Source organism: Telopea speciosissima, chromosome 8, assembly GCF_018873765.1.
Source record: "Telopea speciosissima isolate NSW1024214 ecotype Mountain lineage chromosome 8, Tspe_v1, whole genome shotgun sequence".
Classification (NCBI taxonomy): Eukaryota; Viridiplantae; Streptophyta; class Magnoliopsida; order Proteales; family Proteaceae; genus Telopea; species Telopea speciosissima.
This window is the reverse complement of record NC_057923.1, coordinates 10,010,631-10,033,373: the sequence shown is the minus strand read 5'-3', so window position 1 is coordinate 10,033,373 and position 22,743 is coordinate 10,010,631. Positions and strand designations below refer to the sequence as shown.

At 40.8% G+C, this 22,743-nt stretch overlaps 2 protein-coding genes and 1 long non-coding RNA gene across 6 annotated transcripts; 2 read left to right on the top strand and 1 right to left on the bottom strand.

The window, feature by feature from the left end:
• Window positions 1-1,433: 1,433 nt before the first annotated feature.
• On the top strand, window positions 1,434-2,440 carry LOC122672016 (peroxidase 41-like). Its single transcript, XM_043869524.1, has one exon. The coding sequence runs from the start codon at window positions 1,434-1,436 to the stop codon at window positions 2,415-2,417; it is 984 nt and encodes a 327-aa protein (XP_043725459.1). The 3' UTR covers window positions 2,418-2,440.
• Window positions 2,441-3,652: 1,212 nt separating this feature from the next.
• On the top strand, window positions 3,653-4,317 carry LOC122671376. The gene is made up of 2 exons (XR_006334339.1): window positions 3,653-3,897; window positions 4,239-4,317. It is a non-coding gene; the product is annotated as an uncharacterized LOC122671376 (long non-coding RNA).
• On the bottom strand, window positions 3,947-22,401 carry LOC122671375 (chaperone protein dnaJ 16). 4 transcript variants are annotated; one of them, XM_043868546.1, is made up of 12 exons: window positions 22,042-22,401; window positions 15,707-15,830; window positions 15,369-15,451; window positions 15,141-15,252; window positions 14,944-15,048; window positions 11,359-11,409; window positions 6,571-6,660; window positions 6,358-6,466; window positions 6,095-6,243; window positions 5,955-6,008; window positions 4,231-4,460; window positions 3,947-4,100 (listed from the first exon to the last, which is right to left on the bottom strand). In XM_043868546.1, exons 1-11 carry the CDS (start codon window positions 22,182-22,184, stop codon window positions 4,242-4,244), a joined length of 1,239 nt encoding a protein of 412 aa, XP_043724481.1. In that variant the 5' UTR covers window positions 22,185-22,401; the 3' UTR covers window positions 3,947-4,100; window positions 4,231-4,241. The 4 variants fall into 4 exon arrangements, with proteins under 4 accessions (XP_043724481.1, XP_043724482.1, XP_043724483.1 ...); XM_043868547.1 differs by having other exon boundaries at window positions 3,947-4,116; window positions 4,237-4,460; XM_043868548.1 differs by having other exon boundaries at window positions 3,947-4,101; window positions 4,237-4,460.
• Window positions 22,402-22,743: the final 342 nt, after the last annotated feature.

The following is a 22,743-nucleotide window of genomic DNA, read 5'->3' as shown; positions in this document are numbered from 1 at the left end:
ACGGCGCCGGGGCGATAGAATGTTCTCGGTCGACGATGGTCTTCAAAGGGTTTGGGTATCTAAAATTGCATTTTTTACAAACGTTGGGTACCTCAATTATCATTATTTATCTTATTTTAACTAAGGTTAAATTTGTTATTTCACTTTTTTGTTTGATTTAAAGTAACACCATTCCTATAGAGGGAGACGGATGAATTTTTAAAAAATACAGGGGATGGGATGAGTTTTATTTGATTTAAAGTAACACCATTACTATAGAGGGGGCCGGATGAATTTTTTGGGGATGAGTTGAGTTTCGTTCGAAAACCAAGGGATGTCGTGTAATTTATTTTATCTAAAAATACGAGGGTAGAAGAAAATGTAAAAATTTAAAAGGCAGGGTAGTAACAGAAAAGAAATTTAAAATAGGATAATTTTAATAAATATAGGCTGAGTGTAGGCCAACTTTTTTTCTCTGACTTCCAAGGATAAACCAAAAGAAATGATGCTTGAGGGGAAATAATATTATCATATAAGGACGTGTTACAATTTACAACCGACACGTACTTAGCATAAACACTGAACCATGGGTGACTGGGTCCCATAAGCATTTCTCACAAGCAACGGATGGGATGTGTCTTTCAAAGCAGGAACAGACCAGTGCCAAACCAAGGGTCTATTGCCGATTGCAACACTCCTGGCCTCCATCATCTCACAAAGAGAGAGAGAGAGAGAGATTATAGGAAATCATCATTATGTGGCATCACTTAATGATGGAAATATCGTTGGGTGGTTCAAGCCTCAAGGTGAAAGGGAAGCACCCGAGGCCCGAGGACCGTCAATTATGGTCTATGGAATTTGCTGCAAAATTCATATCACCCTGTCCTTGAGTCTAAAGACCACCTTCTTTTTATAAAAAAAAAACACCGTTAGGAACCCAAAATCAGCAAAATTGTTTCACCTCTGTTCCCCTGCCACTTCCACCAATAACAAATGTAACCAAACCATGAAGAGAGAGACCTCACTCTCTCTTTGTTAATCTATATATCTCTATATCTCCATCTCTATCTAAATTGTGGCAAGGGAACCCCAAAAATAGACAATGACTCCCTAAAACCACTCTCCTCCACAACAGTGGCAACACTTTCCCCCTACATCTCTTTGGGTAGTTCCTTCCATTCCCATAGCTTTCTATCCGTGAACAGCCCCCAACTCTAACCTTCTTCCCCATAAACAATTCCCCAATCATCCCCCCCCCCCAATACACACACACACACGCATAGGATCTTCTTCTTCTTCTTCTTCTCAATCCGTCTCCCCCATTTCTTTTGAGAACTGAGAGAGGAGGTAAGCACCTCTCATCACTAGTCCTCTCCCTCAAGAGAGAAAAGAAAAGAAAGTGAGATAAAGTAGCACATACACACACCCACCCACAAAAGAGAGAGGAAATGACAATGGTAGGAGCAGCCGCATTGCCCCTATTCATCCTTCTCTTCATCTCATTAACAGAATCAAAGCTCACCACCAACTATTACCAGAAGACTTGCCCTCAAATGGAGCAGATCATTGAAGACATCGTCATCACCAAGCAGATCAACAACCCCTCTACCGCTGCTGGCACCCTCCGCCTCTTCTTTCACGACTGTATGGTCGACGGCTGCGATGCCTCCGTCATCATCACCTCCACCCCCTCCAATAAAGCCGAGCGCGACCACGACCTCAACCTCTCCCTCTCCGGCGACGCTTTCGACGTCATTGTCCGCGCCAAAACCGCCCTCGAACTTTCCTGCCCTGGCATCGTCTCCTGCGCCGACATCCTTGCCCTCACAACCCGCAACCTCGTCAGCATGGTTGGAGGGCCTCGCTACGAAGTCCGCCTCGGCCGTAAAGACGGCTTCGTTTCCCTCGCTTCCCACGCCGACGGTAACCTCTTGCATTCCACCGCCACCGTCTCCGAACAGATCGACCTTCTCGTCTCCAAGGGATTTTCCGTACAGGAAATGGTTGCCCTTATCGGTGCCCACACCATCGGTTTCGCCCACTGCAAGGAGTTTGCACAGCGCATATTCAACTACAGCAAGGACTCCCAGACAGATCCGACCCTGAACCCACGCTTCGCCGTGGGTCTCCGCAACGCCTGCGCCAACTATGAGAAGAATCCCACCATGGCCATCTTCTTCGACATCATCTCCCCCGGTAAGTTCGACAACATGTACTTCCAGAACATGCCGAGGGGGCTGACCCTGCTCCAATCGGACAACGCTTTATTGCTAGACCCTAGAACTAGGCCCTTCGTATTGAAGTATGCCTCCGACCAGGTCGCCTTCTTCAATGATTTCTCCCATGCCATGCAGAAGCTCAGCATCCTTCATGTCAAGACTGGTCATGAGGGAGAGGTCCGTCGCAGATGCGATTCCTTCAACAACATTACGAGTTAGCAGAGATGAGATTGATGAAACTCAGTACAACCATCTACCATCAGAGAGCCTTTTTTTGTGTGATTAATTTCTTTTTTCATTATTTTAGAAATAGGTGATTTTTGCTACTTAATTATATGATTTGTTGGTCTATTGATTGTGATGTGATCAAAGTTTGTAAAAAATAACCCACACAAAAAAGAATTAGTTTGATGCAGATTTCTTCAATTCATATCTTTCCACATTAACATATAGAATTCGAATGCATTTAACGATATGGTTCCTTTTGGTATCAAATATGGTTACTTATACGGTTCCTTACACTATTTTTAATCACTTTGGATCCTCTACTGTGGGCATGCAGCGTAACACAGGCGGGGCTTGGACCCATGAGAGCAGTGTGCTCGAAAAGTAGGTAGGGCGGTAGCCTCCTTGAGTGGCAGGCCCATCTGTCTAGGTGTAGCCTGCGCTGCAGCACTGGGAACATTGTCCCTTTAATCTTATTCCACTATGAAAACGAGAATTGTAGACAAGTGATAGATTTTTCACAAGCCCATTACTGAAGTCTGGGTTCAGCCCACAAAGGCACAAATGCGAAATGCCAAAGAGTAAATTTTGTGGGTAAATGTATATTCTTCGTTCAGTATAAAAGGAGACAATTTGGTTCGATTTAGTACGTACCATATGGTTTTACCTTAGAAACTGATACCTTATCGAATCAGGGAAGATTCCTTTTCTTGATACCAAAACCGCATCAGTTCTTCGATTCAGTTCTAAACGGTCAGTTTCAATTTTGGTGTTTGGCTTCAGCTCTAAATTGAAACCCTCATTCACTGTCGCTAAAGTTTACTCAACTCACCTACGCCTCATCATTTCATTAACACGTATGACCAAGTAATATTTTGCCAACGTTACAAAACCATCACCGAAGACCTTCAAAATATCACTGCTCTTTGAGGCTACTTATTACCGTCGGTAAATACTTATTTATGATTTCATCCGTCAAGTACTTCCACTCGTCCACCTCAAACACTTTTTCATTGGTTCACCAACATTCCACTCCACAACGCACAAAATTACAAATTAATTCTATCACCCAAAATAAAAAGGTGAGGGGGGGGGGGGGGAGAAGCGGCAGATGATATCAGATATCATTAAGAGTTCTAACTCCAAACATCATTGTTGCACCATACCTAGAATGCCTCTCATAAGAGTTCTAACTCCAAACATCATTGTTGCACCATACCTAGAATGCCTCTCATTCTTGGGCACTGTTGTGGCTACATGGCAGGAATCCTGTATGAAAACTTGTTAACCAGACGGCACAACAATTCAGGCTGCTCAATCAACGGTAAAGCTGCTAGATGATCTACACCCAACAGCTCATACACACATTGGTCTTTTATATTTCATAATATTTGGTGATTTGCTGAGAATTGAATGTAAGCATCAGGACCATTCGTATGATCATTCAATGGCTCTCATTTATGGAGATATAATCGTAACTGGGACGCATTCTGATGCAGAAATAACCTTAGTGTAAGAACAACTGAAGATAAAGAATAAAGTAAGAATAATATAACAAGCATTGACATCCTATACAAGCTAAAGTAACGTAGACCGAGCCCTAAAGATTTGTCTCCACCCTATTGACGAAAAATACAGGCTGGGCAAGGAGGGAGTATCAAACTTCCAGCCACAACACCTGCACCCAGAAGATCTGTTGAAGCTTCCCACATTTTTTTTAAAAAAATAAAATAAAACCTAAAAATTGCAGAAATCAGACATTATTAACATTAAAAAGCAAACAATGCAATTGATTTTTGATAGGATGTCTTACAGTATTCAGCAAGGCTTCCTCTTGTCCACCTTTAAGTGGAGATTGAACCATTTCTTCTTTTTCGCCCTATCCCTTGCAGGCTTCTTATCCTTTGCTTGCTGATTTTCCCCTTTAGACTCCTTGAAGGAACCTCTGACCTTGCTACTAAATGAACTTCGCTTTAGAGGTGGAGCAGTTGTGTATGCAGCATGGATTGTGTTCCTTTGCTTAAGAAGCTCATCAATCTAAATATGCAACAAAGCCCAAACCTAAATTTTAGGAGCTCCACTTATCTGAAACCCAGTTTCTAAATCAAAATTGCTAAGACTGTTCATTGACCCATTTGAGGGGCGATAGGGTGATCTGCAGTTGAAGGGTCCAAGCCACAGATGCAGCAGGTTGACGCGACATTTCATATAGTAAAATCTACACTTCAAACATTCTATTGGTGCCTGTCTGCACCTATTTATTCTCACCTAGATTTTAGGGTCTCTAGTCAAGATGTTGAGTAACCTCTAGGAGTAAACAATTACTATGAGTTAGAGCTGTGACTTGACCCTCTTCCTTCAACACTTCTACAAATGAAAACATAAAGAAAATAAAATAAAGGGAGCGGGATCTATACGCTAGCATTGTGTAATGGAATCTTACATGCTAGCATTTTATTGATTGTCGGATCCCTTTAGCCATTCAACCCGTTCAATGTTGCAACACCAGCAGCAGCTCACAACTCAGCATCTCACACTTTTCCCCACCCCACCCCTCCCCCCCCCCCCCCTTGCTGTTGCAACACCAGCAGCAGCTGACCAATACCGTCACCAGCGCCACAACGTCTGCTCTGCACCTTTCATCGTAGACTACCGCCGAGTGGGCCCCTCTGGGCCTCCAGTGAGACGAATCAAGATTATCGTCCTTGCGATCACGAGAAGGGAGCTGGACATAGGGGATCGCAGCTGGGAGTTGCAGCTCTCTCTCTTGTGAAAATTGAGGAGAACATGCAGTGTTCAGTATGTGTAGATTATTTTGAAATAGGGGCAAAAGCCAAGGAGATGCCTTGTAAGCATAGACTTCATATTGGATGTATTCTGCCTGGGCTGGAGCTTCATCGTTCTTGCCCAGTTTGTAGGTTTCAGACGCCGACTGATGAATCCAAGCTTGATTTGGAGGTGTATGGGAAAAGGGATAACATGGTGAAAATTGGTGGTGATCGACGAGGTGAAGAGGAAGTGAGGGTGGAGAAAGAGACCAGCAACAGAGGGGGTGTGGGTTTGCAGTGCCAGGAAGGGGAGATGAGGGGGAGGGAGGGCAGGGGCAGTGGGTTTAGGAGAGAGAGAGAGAGAGGGGGGGTTTAGCAGTGGCGGAAACAATGGGTTGCAACAACGGACAGGTTGAACGGTGAGATGTGGAGAGGATTATTCAAAACTCAATAAGATGCCAACGTGTAAGAATCCATTACATCCCACTAGTATGTACATCATTTTCCCATAAAATAAAATGCAAGTCCCCCCTTACTCAAGTACTTTCATGACCTCGGCTGTTGAGCCTGAACTGCCTGGTTTTGGTGCATCAACAAAACCACCTGCGTCAAACAGTTCCCAGTTCTTCTGGTTGCAGAAAGTCAAAGGTTTGACTTAATTCTTTATATTGAACTGGAAAATGTTCGACCATCCAGTTTCACACAAGTCTAGCCAGCTTTAAAACCATGGAATTAAGACAAAGACCAAGAGATGTAAACTCACCGACTGCATTTCTAGTGCATATCTACTCGTCATCTCTGTGAATTGTGTGAGGACCTATCAAATGGCAATAAAATAATCCCAAATAAACATACAAATTCCTTCAAGATATAAAAAAAAATGCTTATGTGTAAAACCCAAACCTCTCGGTACTCAGTTTCAAATTTAACAAGCTCTGCCCTCTTAGTCAGAATTTCAGCTTCCACAGCCCTTAGTTTTGCCTTTTCTTCTGAAAAAGGTGCAGCACAAAGTGCTTCTATTCTGTAGCTTACACTTTTAAAAAAGTTGTCACCTGAAAACATGTACCAGAATACAGGAAGAGTAATGCTTAAGTCCATCAGGCATTTAGTTCACATATCAAAGGAAGTGGCATGCCCATCTCGACCAAGGAAATCACAGAACTGACCATAGACAGCAAAGACATGGGTGCCAGCTTTCAGTTGAGTAATTTCACATGGATGAAATCCATCCAATTTTTTGAAGAAGGCAGCATCAGGATCCTTTGCATTTGCCATCTGGATCAGAAAGCATGTGATTCGATGAAGGAAACAATAAATGAATAAATGTGTTGAAGATTAAGAGTAAGATAACAAAATAACTTGCAATGCCATTATCTCACCATATGCATTGATTCATCTAACCGGTAAACAGGGAAACCAAGAAAATACATCCCAGCAGATGTGACCTTTCCTGTTTTTGCACTGTCCTCCTACATAATAAAGAAAGTAGTCAATATATGAAAAAATAATAAAGGAAATAAGTAATAATAAAACTATGCCAGCTGAACGTGAAGAAAACTTTAAGTTCATCAACTAGAATCTCCCTATCAAAATGCCAAATATACTGCAGCGTGGAAACAACATATCTTGAATCAGCTTGAATTTTCAAACAAGGATTCTACTCTGTGTTAATTCTTTATCTTAACCCACCTTAGTGAGACCAGAACAAACCATTTACAACAGTAAGGTAATGGTTGGAGGAGCCCAGATGCAAAGCAGTATTAACTTAGAAATGCTGTATAGATGAAGTACGCAGATACAAGAAACATTGAGAGAAAGAAGTTAAAACTGAACTACCATAGTACCATGTGTGCTATGCAACTAGTCTGGATTTCAGAGCCATACATATTTACTCCAATATGTCCATAATTATATCTGTACGTTTTAGATACATAGTAGACTTGCTTGTTCTGTATTCACAATCTATTGCTTTTTTCTTTCTCCTCTCGACCAATTATATAATGCATTTGACCGCATCCTACATGGTTCAAGTTCACTATGACTATAGGTGGCATCAATTCCATTGTATGCCTAGTCAAGGAAAATACTTATTGCACACACAAGACATTGATGAGCATAAAACAGCAGGGCAAGAAAATTTTCCCAACAGGCAGGTCCAATACAATTTACTCATTTGATTAATTGGTCTTAGTCATCCAGTAGATCTTCAACAGGATTACAGGGGGGGGGGGGGGAATCTTTTCTCTTTTTGAAGACTAAAACTGTTAATAGAAGAATGGAAGCAAACAAAGGCTCCAAAAGTCAAAATACACTTTCCACAAAACCAATCCCCAACAATTCTAATGTCACCCTTTTACATGGATAACCTCTCTCCGCTATTGCAGGGTTCCAGAGAGTGTATTTGAGACACCATGACAATCCTAACCTTTGGCATTTTTGCACAAAATGGCAGCTCTCGAAACTTGAACCTGCATCTTCATGCTGGCCACCTGAGCTTTTCACCACTGCAGTATATCAACCAACAGGCTATTCACCAACATTGATACCCAATGGAACAAGATGTTCCTACAAGAAAAAGAAAGAAAAGAATAAAAAGGGGGGGGGGGGGGGAGGGCTTGTCAACGTTCAGCCTTCCCCCAGTCACTGGCCTCTGCCGCATTCTGTTTCCTGTTCAAGATGGACGTAACCCTATCCCTGACCTAGGCATCTCAAGAGTCCACTGAAGATCCTAGACCATCTCTGCAAGGGCAAACATGAGCCAATGATAGCACAAGATAGCTTACTCAGCCTAGCTCAAGGTTCGAAGTTTCTGTATCAACCCAAGTTTCGACTTGGTTCAAAACGAAAATATATCGCAAAACTGTGAAATTTCGACTGAAACCTTAAGTTCCAGATGCAGGTTTCAACTGCTAGTTTTGAGGGCCAAATGGTCCAATTAGTTCCAGAAACCTCTAGGAAACCCTATTTTAAGTCCTCTAAACAGAGTAAAACACTTAGATTGTTTAGAGAAAGAAAAAAAAAAGAAGCCAAAATGACAGTTTGGCTTCAAACCCTACGTTGGTAGTGTATGTACACTGTTGTATACACAAAATTTAGCACTAGAACACACATAATTCAATTAAACAACTAAAATATGCACTAGGAATGAATAGACATAAAACTAGAAACCATTTCATAATTATCAAATGTTATACATTGTTCAGTACAAAGACATGGGAGTAATTTTGTCAAAAAAAATACAAAAACTGAGGTTTTCTAGCAAGTTTCCCTCTTTGGAGTTGAAAATGTCGAAACTAGCGAAATGATACTGAAACTCAAAAAAAATAATCTAAATTTTGCCGAAACTCCGAAATTTGATCGAAACCATGCATTATGTACCGAAGGGTTTGACCAAAACAATACTGAAACCTGAAACATGGTCAAAATTTTGCTCAAACTACGAAATTTCAATTGAAACTTGGTAAGACGCAGGTATCGCACCTGGTTTTGTTTTGACCTTTGTCGAAACCGAAAAATTTCTCAAAATTTCAAACATTGACCTGGCTAGTCCATCCACTAACACAAAAAGGGCATACCTAGTGCACGAGGCTCCCGTCACTGCAAGGTCTGGGGAGGGTCATAATGCATGCAACCTTACCCCCACTTTGTGGAGAGGCCTAACACACAACATGAAAATAGAAAATTCAAGCAGAAGCCTTTGAGCTAGGAACCACACCCAATGCCACAATCTAACAGTTCCCCAATGGATGCTCAAGCCCAAAAGGTGACTTCTAGAGCCTCTACATGGAACTAAACCTCGATCGAAACTGATTGAAATCTCCGAGTTGTTTTGGTTTTGGGTCTGGCCGAAACGAAACTCAAGTAGGCCCAGGGTCGAAACCTGGTGTTGAAACCTCGAAATGAGATCCGGCACATCTCGGTTTCGATCAAGCCCGAAACCGGCCTCAAAACCAAGATTTAGAACCTTGAGCCTCTATAGCAAACTAGAGTATGCCTACAGCTCACCCTATTGCTTGTATGGTGGCATCACAAGAAGCCATAGTAGGTGAGAAAAACACCTCCCCTAATATGCAGGTGATAGCGCATAACCTCAACGGTCACCTAAGGATTTCAAAGAGGAGTCTTCAAACACCAAAACTCTTCAAACGTCTCTCTCCTAGTTTGTAGATAACAAACTCATGTATATCTCTATCTCTTGTAACAGTCACAAAGACGTTCAAGTTGTTCTATAAATACAAACACCCAACACCACCAGATAAGGTGTGAGGGACAATTCAAATCCTATCGTTTTCAAACTCTATCATGGTATCAGCCTGCTAGTTGCTTAGCACACGATCCTCCCTTCTTTCTCTCCTTTCAAATTTCAAAAAAAAAAAAAGAGTCGTCATGGCCACTTCGTCTTCGTGGGCTTCCTCTGCCTCGTCTTCCCTAACCTCTCTTTCTCCATCAACTCCTTTTGGTTTTGGAGGAAATATCTCTCATATCCTCCAGATCAAGCTTGATAAGAATAATTATTTGTTGTGGCGAGCTCAATTCTTACCTCTCTTTCGGCTTCATGGTTATCTCAAATACGTTGATGGAACGTATCCTTGCCCACCCGCCACTATCACGGCAGCACCGACTGCCGACACTACCATTGCTGCCTCCACAACCGTGGCCAATCCAGAATATGTGACATGACAGCAACAAGACCAAATGCTCCTCTGCTGCCTCATTTCTACCCTCACCGAATCAGTTTTCTCTATGGTGGTTGGTTTAAACACCTCTCATGAAGTTTGGAATGCTCTTGAGAAGCATTTTGCGTCCCAATCACAAGCTCGGGTCATGCAACTCGAATTCCAACTTCGATCCCTGAAGAAAGGAACATCCACTGTTGCTGAATATGTTCAACAGGCCAAAACGTTGGCTGCTCATCTTGCTGCCGCGGCACACCCAGTTCCTGATTATCAAATGGTGCTCAGTATATTAAACGGCCTAGGTCCTGAATATGTTCAACAGGCCAAAGAGAGGAATGCTCATAAGGATGAAAGTCCTGATAGAGTCTATAGAAAGGCTAGGTATTTGGTCTCGAGCTGGTGTTCTGCAATCTTAGAATTTAGGGGAGTTAATCCCTTTTGTCTATAGGATTACCGTGACAACTTTGTATGAGTAGGTTTTCTAATGTAATTGGGATGGCAGTTGTTTTAATTTTTGGTGGAGAATGAAGGTAAAGTATCTTTTGTAGTGGGCCTTAAGTCAGCCAGTTCTTTGTTTGTAGCATATCCTGAGTGTGCAGGCTGCTCCTTCGGTTCTTTATTACTGAAATTTTTCTTACCAATTCAAAAAATAAATACTAAAAATACTATGAAAATGCCATAAAATATCACCAACAGTCCCACAAAACCTGAAACCAAAAGCTTGCCTCACCACTGAGACCATGCAACCCCCAAACAGGCATGCTTGCCCCCAGCATTACATCAAACAATAAGGCAGTACCAAACCAAGACCACACTAGACACCCCACTCACCCACCATGGGACACCACAATCATGCCACACAATGACTGTCTCAATGCCGCTATCTCATGAAATGAACTAAAATCCACAGGCACACTTGTCTCAAGTTTGTCCATTATATCTTCATCATTGACCCTCCCTCAACCCATAAAAGTTAAAATCCTATTCCGCAGATTAAGAAAATATGTGGGTACAATACTCAATAGATCTAATTTCCATTAGGAAGATCCCCTCTACCAACATAGCCCACAAAAAATAAAATGGCCATCACAAGTAATATACATGAATGTACCTACCAATGAATATCAACAAACATCTGCCAATGAAAATTCTCATAAATATTGGGTGTTTGATATTAATAATATCAAGTACAAGTATTCATTATATGATAGCAAATAAAAATATTAACCTGGGATTTCATTAATATCTTGATAATTATCAAGTAATATTTGAGAAGGTGACGATCTTATATAATCTCAAAAGTGCTTAGCAAGTATTAGTTCTTAGACTACTAAAAGATGATGTGATATTCTTGCAATACTTCATGTTTTCATTTTATCACAAAGTGGTTACACATTTGGTAGCTCAGTATAACCCAATGTTACATCCAAGAGAACTTCAGTAAACTATTCCAGTTGACAAATAAAGAAACCTATGAAAAATGCTCAGTACCTGTAATGCGAGGCTTAATCCACCATTATCTTCCTGCTCAAAGTACAAAAGCTGCATAAATACCAAGCATTTTAGTAGCAGGACATGGGTGTTCTCTGCAAACTCAACAATGCATGAATCAAAGACCTCAGAAGAAAATTTTGACCAAAAAACAAAGTAAATTGTACATTTCAATGTCAATGAAACAACAGATAATTTAAGTGTGAGAGAGAATTGATTGGATTCATGAACAGCAAGTAATTATGGCCATATAAACAGAAGTATGATATATTTACAGCCTTAGGGCTGATTCTCCCTAGCGAAAGGAGTTCCATGACGAACTCAAGAAATAGGGGGTTTAAATTGCATAAATTGGACCTATGCTCTCACTGTTTGATGCCAAAAAATTGTTTGTTCTTGCATATCCCTACCAGTTTTCCAAATTAATCCACCGGGTACATATAATTCAGAAGAATATGCTTACGCTTTTTTCAATCCAATCGTAGATGTTATGCCAGTCATACCTGTGTTTTTTTTTCTCTCAATCTTGAAGCACTGCCAACACACAATGTTGGTGTCCAATCCAAATTCAGTTCATTAAGTACTACTTTAAACATTGGAAGCTGTTAAGATATAGTCTCGGTTGTGTACTTTATGGGGTTAAGTTGTGAAGGGTATTTTGGGTAGTAGCAGGTGTTTTTACTTAGTGTCGGTGGACTAGCATTATAATCCTTGTTTTACTTATTATAAATGCATCCCCTCACCCACGGTTTGTGTAGGCTGTTCACAACTGAAACCGTGGGCAGTATTCTTATCTTCTCTTCTCTTCTTCGACTAATTTTCCTTCTCTTCTCTCCTTCGACTAATTTTCCTTCTCTTCTCTCTCTCTCTTATTCTAATCTGTTGCTGCTGGTTGTTATTGCTGTAATGCTCTCTTATTCTAATCTGTTGCTGCTGGTTGTTATTGCTGTAATGCTGTGGTATTGTCAAATAAGATCCAGGAATTATCACATTCTTGCCATCTTGAGAGTCCTCTTTGGATTTCTCCATTGTGGTCCACAGCAACAAATGTTGTATTTGTTTTTCTGAAACACTAGTTGATGAGATAATGAAGAACTAAAGTTTCCTGCTGCCATGAAGATCTTCATGCGCCAACAACTGGTGATAGTCTACAATTGAAGCTTGTGGTGCCCAGTTTGATTTTGTAATTGCTTTTGATTTGTTCATCACTTCATCAGATCAACTCAATATTTTAGGGTACTGAAGCCCCTCTGGATAGGTCCTTCAACCATGGTATGAACTTGATCCAAGCTGCTGATGCAAAGTAATTCAAAATCACCTGTTGGCCTGTGATGTCCTGTTTCTGGAATTCTTCTGGCAGCTTTTTCTTCTTGCAATTAATCCAGATCTGTCCATTAGATCTGAATGAGATTTTAGGGCATTAAACCCCCCCCCGATAGGTCCTTCGACCAGAGTTTGAGGCTGGTCTCAACCTCCGATCCGCTGCAATTAAAAATTTTCTATCAAGTCTGCGATACTCTGTTTTCTGCATGTTTTTGGCAGAATCGATTTCTGCCTCTACTTTCTATCTACCATCTGATTCAAGTGAGAGATATTAGGGCATTGTTGCCCCCTTTTGGAAGGTCCATCAACCTTATTTTAATGACAGTCTGACCTTTGGGTCTCCTGCAATTATTAATCACCCAAAATTATGGGTTTTCAAATCCAGATTTGATACTTTTTATTCTGGTTGTTGGCTCTTCATCTGCTGTGGTTTTTGACAGCATCTGGCTCTTCCCTGTGCCATTCTGTTAATCTCAGGTTGACTTATTGGTTGCTTGGTTTTCTTCTATACAGTTATTCTATTTTTATCAGTATGGCAGAATCCAAGCCTCCTGTGGACCATATTAATGTCCAGATAACCTCTATTAAGTTAAACGTGATTCCAATTATCTTCTCTGGGCACAGACTGTTAAAGTCTATAGCATAGCCAAACGAAAGATTGATTATTTGACTAAACCTCCACCTGCTACAACTGCTGCTGAATATAAGGACTGGCAGACTAAGAATGCTACATTACTCTGTTGCCTGTCGAAAAGTCTGGAGCCCTCTGTGGCTGCCAACATAATGTTTCATACCACAACTAAGGGTGTCTGAGATGACCTCCAAGAAAGTTATTCTCAAGATTAAAATATGTCCAGAATATATGACTTGTATAAAAAGTTCTTCAAGCAGAAAGGAAAATCTAACAGCGACTACTACAATGCTCTTAAAGGCATGTGGGAGTACTCATTGTCTACCAGCCTCTCTAGTGACATTGAAGTTTTTAAATCTCAACATACTGAACTTCTAGTTGCAACGTTTCTGTTTTGATTGGACTCTGACCTTCAGCCTTTGTCAAGAGTCAAATATTAGCTGGTGAGAAGATTTCATCTATGATTGAGGCCTACTGCAGGACCCTTGACAAAGGCTGAAGGTCAGAGTCCAATCAAAACAAAACATATAATTTAGGAACATGACATTATCTACTGTACTTCATCAAACTAGCTGCTCTTACACACCTCAACAAAATGGAGTGATGGAAAGGAAAAACCGACATCTGTTACAAATTGCTTGGTCCCTAATGTTCCATATGAGTGTTCCAAAGATTTATTGGGAAGACACTGTTTTGACCACCTGTTATCCGATTACTCAAATGTCATCTTCTGTTCTTCAAAATCAATCCCCCTTTTCCGTTGTTTTTCCTACCAGTTCCTTTATCAGTTTACCACCTCGTATTTTTGGCTGTCAATGTTTTGTTCATAATCTCCGACTTGGACTCGTTAAACTGTCCCCTCATGCTACCAAGTGTCTTTCCTGGGTACTCCCGCACCTCAAAAGGCTACTGGTGTTTTGATCCTGTTAATTGTCAGCAGTTTTCTGTGCTGATGCTATGTTCTTTGAGAATAACCCTATTTTGGTACTCCTGTTGTTTGTGCTGATGTTACTTTCTTCGAGAATACTCCCTATTTTGAGACTAGCTAGTCCCATACCTATTCCTCAGGTCATTCTTCTAACCCCAAATCTATAGGTGTCTCCTTATCAGTTAAAATTCTGAATTCTCCACAGAATGTTCACAGAAATATCAGAACACTAAGTCCTGAATTAAATATGAGAATGAATTAACATGAATGAAATCATTTTATTCTTGAGATCAAGTTGACTCCATTTGCAGCTGACAAGTATTTTAGTTCAACTCCTAAAATGAAGACCAAAACTTTCCCCCTTGTCATACAGAGACTATTGCTGAAGCAAATGTCTTGGGTCCAAAGCTACTAGTTAAGCACACAGGTCTGGGGCAATAACATGCCACTTATCATGATATTAAAGGATTTGGAACAAGAATGAGTAGAATCCACGTTAAAGAAAAAGTTCACAATTTACCCAGAAAATTAGATTCTAAAATATCAAAAAGCTTAAACTGAATATTTTAAATTGTTTGATCCAACTAAAAAAGATACAAATGGAAATCTAAGTTATACAAGTTTCAATGTGATCAGAGGAAAAACAATAATGTGCAACTAGATTGTAAGACATGCCCCAAGGACTTAAAAAGTCTTGACAAACCTTGAATTTGCTTTTATCTGGTGATTGCACTCGACACACAAATCCAGCTTGTGCTTCCTGTTCTGTTATTGTTACAGAATAGAAGTGAGCACACTGTTTCTCAACCTGTAGAAATATGAGAAAGCTTCAAAGGTGTTCACTACATAAAGAAGAAACAATTACGCATCTAAGAAAGAAGATAGCTGACAATAACTCACCTTCTTAACCAAGGGTTTCCCCAACTGAAGTAGATGAATAGTCACCATTCCATTGAGTGCTTCTTCCAAGACAGTTGCTGACACAGTGGTCTTAATTGGCACACCAAGTTTACTAATGTGGAGGACATATACAAACAGAAACAAGTCCATCAATCTATGGCCCTGACTCATAATATCATGGGTATCCCCATAAATGAGAAAGCAAACTTTCTTTTGAATTGAACCTACCTAAAAAGTGCAGCAAACATAGTGTTGACAGCTCCCAAACTCGAAAGATCCAACTCCAAGTCTTGGCTTTCTGATTCAATAGCCTGGATAAGCCATTTACATCAGTTTTCAACCAATTCTTTACGCTAAATCACAAACAAAAGAAATCTAAGCCAAGGCCAATCACATAATGTAATAAAATAAAATACAAAGATATATAAACCAAATAACTGTCACCGATGACTGGAGTCCAAGAACAGTCCGGCATTGTAGAAAAAACATGTGAGTCTGTTTGATTAAATGTATCCACAATAAATATTAAATAGTCTGTATAATTAGAATCCTACTGAATATCTTACCTCAAAACCAGCCATATCATACTGACACCGCTTATCTGGATTGGAAAGAATATTATAGGAAAATGTGACCTCCTTAAACATATCAGCTGCTTTAGGATCATTTGCATTTTTATCAGGATGGTACCTAAAAATGTATGGCCTTAGCATCAGTAAATAATCATCCTTAGAAAAATAGTGGAAGAGTAGAACAGATATGAGCAACTTACTCACAGAACACACAATAGTGGGCTGAGGGGATAATAAGACACTGTACATTACTAACACAGTATGACCAGATTCAATAAGGGCATACCACGAATAGACATACATGAAAATTCCTTTCAATAAGCATTGCCAAGACTGTGAAGGCCCACAATGATATTCAATATTCAATATTACTAAGAAGGATGAAACTGACAATGATATTCAATATTATTCCTTCTCTAACAGAAAACATAGAGGCATGGAACTTAAAAGAGAGGTGCCGTTACTTCACCAAAAATTGCATTGGACCTAAAGACACTTTTGTGGGCCTGTGGGGAAGCCAAGTAAATTAGGGATGGTTTGTATATTCTGACACGGAACTCACTAGGGAAAATGCCACTTTACGGCCCCGTCAGATAAGCTTCCATTGAAGGTCTGAATAGGCCATTTGTAAAGTTTCAGGCTCAAACTCATTCATGTACTCCCCTGTGTATTCACACATCCCCATATATTTCCATGCCCGCCTACGATACTCTAACAACTACTATGGACTGACAGATTTTTGGGCCGGCCAGATATATTTTACCCTTATTATAATTAAGGGAGAAAGAACGCTACCTGGGCGTGCAGTGTGCTGCCCCTGTGCCCAGACACAGGGACGCGCAAAATGACCGCCGCACCCCCATGGAAAGGTGGAAAATCCCAGGGGTGCAGCGGTCATTTTGCACCCCTGTGTCTGGGTGTAGGGGCAGCGCACCGCACATGCCCAGGTAGCGTTCTCTTTCCCTATAATGAATTATTATACTTAAATTAAAGAATGGATTTTCTTATTGACACCCTCTAAGGTGTCAAATAATTTGTAACCTTACTTTTTTATCCGTATAGTATAACACCCTTTTTTCAATGAGGGTAAATCTTGTCATTTCACAAATGTATTCAAAAAATGTGCAAGACAATGACAACTTTTGATAATTGCATAATGATAAGTCACTTCCAAATAATTTCTGAAAACCCTCCTTTACCCGACCTAAAGAAATTTTGTGAATAAAAAAGGGCAATCAAAAGAAGGTATCAAGTTCTAAATACAAGTATAGGGGTCTCATTTAGACAGTCCCATTAAAGAATAATTTATAATCATAAAACAATTACCGATGTAACTAATGTCATTATTATATCATAGTATGCTATTATTATGTTAATTTTATTAATATTATTACCACTATGATTTTATTGTATATACATGAATATATAGTATTACAACATAAATGTAGCACGGTAACAATACAAATAACAAAGCAATATAACAATTATTAGTAAAGGATTTAATATGATACATGTTTTACCTGTAAAGAAGATACTCCCAGTGTTTCTGTTATGATTTCCTATTATTTCATTAAATTATTTAATTTCCCAGATATTAGAAATATATTACATATATTATTTTCGTTTACTGTGTGGTTATATTACTATTTAAAACCCATTATATGGGAAAGCAGAAATAAACTCGAGAAAGAGAGAGAGATGCAGAATTCCAGCAAGAAGAGATGATGGGCTTGTTGTTTTGGGTTTGGTTTAGTTTTTTGGGTCCAACTGAACCTATGGTTCAAGTTTGGTTTAAGCTAGGCTTAATTTGAGTGCCCAATTTGTTATATGGGCCATGGACTTAATACTTTTGAATTTACTATTGTAATGAGCCAATTCTATAAGCACAAATATTAGGGGTATAAATCCTATACAGGATGTTGTAATTTTGGTTTAAGGGTATTTTAGGTATACTTGTAAGGATGTGTCGCCCTAAGGGTATACTTGTAATTTGCTCCTTTTACCTTCTATTATAAATAGAACATGACTGTGCTCTCTAGAGACACAAGTCATTATTTCTCTCCAATCCATTTCATCATGGTATCAGAGCGGGAACCAATCTTGGGATCCCCGCCCTAGGACCTTACCCTAAAAGACTTATGACGCCACCGCTGCCACCGCCGCCACAATCATAGTTGTCACGGCGTCACGGCAATCCAAGTCAGTGGAGGGGTGTCACGTTGATATATCGACATGGCGAGCATGTCGACCATGTTTTATTTTTTATTTTCTCTATTTTTATTTCATTTAGTATGCTATAATATGTCCTATAACATCAAAAAATCAACATGAGAGTGTACTACTAATATACTATGGTTTAATTCATGAAAGTGTAATAACTATTAAATCAGTGAATAGTGATGGACTACTGGCTGTAATAACTATTAAATCCCTCCCCCCCTTGTCTCTCAACTCTCCCTGTCTCTGTGTAAGTGTAACTGTGTATGTGTGGGCCTGTGGCTGTGTGCCTGTGTGCAAGGTAAGAAGAAGAAAAAATCAAAAACAAACACCTTCTCTGTGACTGTGCAACCCTGCAACTACAAGGCAAGAAAAAGGAAAAAAAAAAAAACAAAAAACAGAGATAGTTCGGCTGTAATAAATCCCTCCCCCCTTCTGTCTCTCGACTCTCTCCCTGTCTCTGTGTGTGACACTGTGTGTATGTTGTGGGCACTGTGCAGGGCAAGAAGAAGAAAAAAAAAATGCAAGGCAAGAAGTCCCAAGGTCTGCGACTGTAAGCAAGCTAGTTGCAAGGCAAGAAGAAGAAAAAAGAAAAAAAAAAAAAAACCGAGAGGACTATGGTTACAGCACTGACTGGAATAAATCCCTCCCCGCTCTGTCTCTCGACTATGTCCCTGTCTCTGTGACTGTACAAGCAAAGAAGAAAAAAGAAAAAAGAAAAAAAAAAACCGAGAGGAGTCGAGGACTACTAACTGAAATAAATCCCCCCCCTCTGTCTCTCGACTCTCTCCCTGTCTCTGTGTGTGTAAATGTGGCTGTGCAAGGCAAGAGAAAAAATTTTAAAAAAAAACGATACTACTGGCTGTAATCACTACCGGAGGCTGGGAGGAGAAGAACTGAAGAAGAAGAAGAGGCCTGCCTGGGAGGAGGAAGCAAGGCAAGAGAAAAAATAAAAATAAAAACGATACTATTGGCTGTAATCACTACTGGAGGCTGGGAGGAGAAGAACTGAAGAAGAAGAAGACGAGGTCTGCCTGGGAGGAGGAAGAAGATCCAAATTAAAAAAAAAAAAATTCTTACTTGGAGAGTTGGAGTCCTGGAGATTGCCGAAGAACTAGAGAAGTTTGAACTTCGAACTTGTTCGAAGGCTGCCGAGACTCGAGAGTTGCAGGAAGCGAGGAAGTTACCGTTGCCGGAGTCACGATCCCTCTCCTCTCGATTTTCCCTTTTGCGATTTCTATTTCCCCCTATTAGGGTATAAGTTATTATGTTTAATATTTTTAAGTTTTATGATAATGTGTATTGCAGGTGTTACTTTTCAAGTTACACCTCCAATACACATTAACGAAAAAGCATCTAAGTTATTAAATCGTTTTTAAAAAATATATATATATAAACCTGACTTTTATACATTAAATGTTCAAATATCGGTCGACATACCCATATATGGTGCTATGGCGTCCACGGCGACGCCATGGAAGCCATATCGCTCGATATTTATACATATACCATGGCGGACCTCGATATGCCCTTTCCCCCAGCGCCAGGACGCCATGGCGACGCCATGACAACTATGGCCACAATGACGCTGCTCTCTCTCTGCTGCCACTGCTTCACCGGTCTACCGCCTCTCTCCCGCCTCTCCTTTTCCTTCTTCCGCCTTCTTTCTCCTCTCTACCACCCTCTTCACCACCTTAACCAGTGCCTCTTTCTCTCTCTCTCTCTTGCGACTTTTTCTCGCCAGCTTTTCTCGTGACTCCCTTTCTTTCCACCTCCTTCTACAGCCTCCATCTCTTCTCCAGAGGTTCTCTACATGGCCTAACCCTCGGTGGTTCTCTTTTTCCCACCGAGATTCCTTTTTTGCTTGATTTGCTTTCTATGTCATAAACCAGTAGTTTTCGCTAGTGTTTCTCCCTGAGATGCTCCTTTGCTTCAGCCGTTTTTTCAATATTGTCGTGCTGTAGTGAGCATTTGGGATTTTCTTTCAATCAGCATTCATGTCTGACAGAAACAGTACCGTATCTACACCCACTGAAGGAGTGAGTCGCAGCTCTCATAGTGAGTTTACCACATTCCATATTAGCTCCATCAGGTTGGATGGAAGCAACTATTTGATGTGGTCTCGCTCTTGCTTTCTCTCTATTGCTGCTCGTGGCCTCACAGGGTATCTTTTGGGTAATCTTGTGAAGCCGACGACTGCTGGTCCACCATTGGAGAAGTGGCTCTCGGATGACTCCCTTTTCATGTCATTTCTCATCCATTCTATGCAGCCGACTACTGCTCGTGGCTACCTTCTCTTGGACACTGCTGAGAAGAACTGAAAGGTTGCAAAGGAGACTTAGTCCCAGGTTGGAAACACAGACCAGGTATATGAGTTGCACAAGAGGATTCATGGCACCACCCAGAAAGAGATGTCTCATTCCCACTACTACTCCGAGAAACGCAGCATTTGACAGGAACTTGACTTCTTTGAGACCTTTTAGGCTACCTGCTCTATTGACGCTGCTAACTTCAAGAAACGTGAAGATATGATTCACGTTTATGATTTCCTAGCTGGCCTGAATGTGGAGTATGATCACATTCGCTCTCAGGTACTCAGTCGGGACCCTTTTCCTACCCTTGAGCAGTCCGATGCCCTTGTTTAGATTGAGGAAAGCCGACGGACCGCTATGCTTTAGCCTATTTCTCAAGAGAGATCAGCTCTCTATGCTAGCTCAGGTTCTCAGCCCAAGGATACTTCTCTTTGTCCTATTGGCCGCCCTTCCTCTAATCGTGATGATTCTACTCGTGGTTCGGTGAAATGTGAGTATTATGGGAAGGAACGGCACACCAAGAAGTATTGTTGGAAGCTACATGGTCGTCCTACCTCCATTGCTTCACGTGGGCGTGGACGGGGAGGTTCTAATTCAGCTCATGCTCACCACACTGAGGTGATTCCTGCATCTACTGAGGGCCATTTTTCACAATACCAATTCTCTCAGGATGAGATGTTCCCCCTTCTCTATATGATGTTTAGGATGGACGTCGCCTCTTCATCAGCCGTACCTCCATCTATTCTTGCCTCTGCTACCTCGGATTCGACCTCTTCTGCCTCCAACTTTGTGCACTCAGGTATCCCTTTTGTTGGTCAATGTACTTCTGCTTTTGGGTCATCGTGGATAATTGACTCTGGTGCCACGGATCATGTGACTGGTTCTGCTAGTCAGTTCTCTACCTTTATTCCCAGTTCAGGTAAGGAACGTGTTCGAGTTGCTGATGGATCTTTCTTTACCCTTCGTATCTGGAACAGGATCCATTACCCGTTCTACATCCATGTCATTGTCCTTTGTTCTTCATGTGCCCAATTTTTCTATTAATCTTCTTTCCAATAGTAGTATTACTCGGGATTTGAACTATAAAATCACTTTTTCCCCTTCTCATTGGGTGTTTCAGGACTTGTTAACGGGGTAAACGATTGGCTGTGGTAAGCTAGGGCAGTAACCCTACAGCTTCAATTCTTCATCCCCAGGCTCACCAATTGGATTCATCTGCTTCTGCTTCCGATTTATCAAAGAGAATTGCAATACAGAAACAGCCAGTGAAAGGTTCCGTAGCAGTAGTACTACAGGTGAGATGGAGGAAGAAAGGAAAGCTTTCCTAAAATATCTATTATCATTGCCAAGTGCATTCCCTGAGTCGATGCACTCTAAAGGGACCATTGTAACAATTTGTTGATGAAACACGATGGAGTTATTTCCTGTCTTTTTGTAGTTTGCTATGGGAAAACGGCAAATACAACCATGGAAAAGTATAGACGCGACAAGTCCAAACATAAAGGTAAACCGGTGACCCGGTTTGACGTTGTGTCAGAACAGGAGCAAGTGTTGAAAAACAGTCACAATTCACAAATACTTGGATACAAAAATTCTGGTCCATCTCAGCGACATGCAAATTTAAATAAAACTAAGACATTCAGAAAAAAATTGTGACAATACAAGAATCAGAAGTTTCACACTCGCATAAACAAGTATGAAATCAAATCAAAACAAAGTGCTATATGAACAACAGAAACGAACAAGAGGGAGGAAGGTTTTCTACTTTTATTTCATCCAAGTAACTAAAAATTAGCTTACTTGAGAGCCATCCTTCGGTAGGCACTCTTAATTTCCGGATCCGTGGCGGTCCGAGAAACCCCGAGAACCTCATAAGGATCCCTTCGTTGTTGCTTGATAGCCGCATTGTTCTCCGATTTCGGAGAAAACCCGTGAGCTGGCATTTTCCACTCGGAATCAGAAAAGGAGACAGCCTCGTCACAGAAACCCTATTAAAATCACCCTTTACATGATTTTCCACCAGGAATGTCAAAGAGAGACATGGATCTTACAGCAGAAATCGAGCTCTGGATCTCACATTTCCTCACCAATCTATCAAAAAAATCGATTCTTCTGTCTTCGGCACGAGAGAACATGAAACTCAAACCTAACGGAGGGTATTTAGGTGCGAGTGTACGGTGAGAGGAAGAGAGAGAGAGAAGTCTATGAACCTGCGAGTTGAAACTTTGCGAGAGAACGAAGAAGACAAAACAATAAAGCGAGAAATTTGAGGGTGCGTGTGGTATCTTAAAAGGACTCAGTTGATACCAAACGCCTTAGGCGCAGTACGCATGTTTCCTTATCAGAAACACTAGCTGCGTAAGCGTAACACTGTCGACTCTGGCGTAATCGTTATAGATAAGCAAGCGGAGAGCCAAGGAATGTATACTGCGCATCATGCGCATGGAAGAGATACCGACATGGGCAGAATCTATCTTTTTTCTTCCAAAGAATTGGATTTCT

Excerpts from the sequence above, each read along its gene's own strand:
- LOC122672016 (XM_043869524.1), top strand. The coding sequence starts at position 1,434 with ATGGTAGGAGCAGCCGCATTGCCCCTATTCATCCTTCTCTTCATCTCA.
- LOC122671375 (XM_043868546.1), bottom strand. The coding sequence starts at position 22,184 with ATGCCAGCTCACGGGTTTTCTCCGAAATCGGAGAACAATGCGGCTATC. Across the intron at positions 15,831-22,041 it reads TACCGAAGGATGGCTCTCAA|GTACCATCCTGATAAAAATG; the intron begins GTAAGCTAATTT and ends ATACATTTTTAG. Across the intron at positions 6,661-11,358 it reads GATTAAGCCTCGCATTACAG|GAGGACAGTGCAAAAACAGG; the intron begins GTACTGAGCATT and ends TTTATTATGTAG.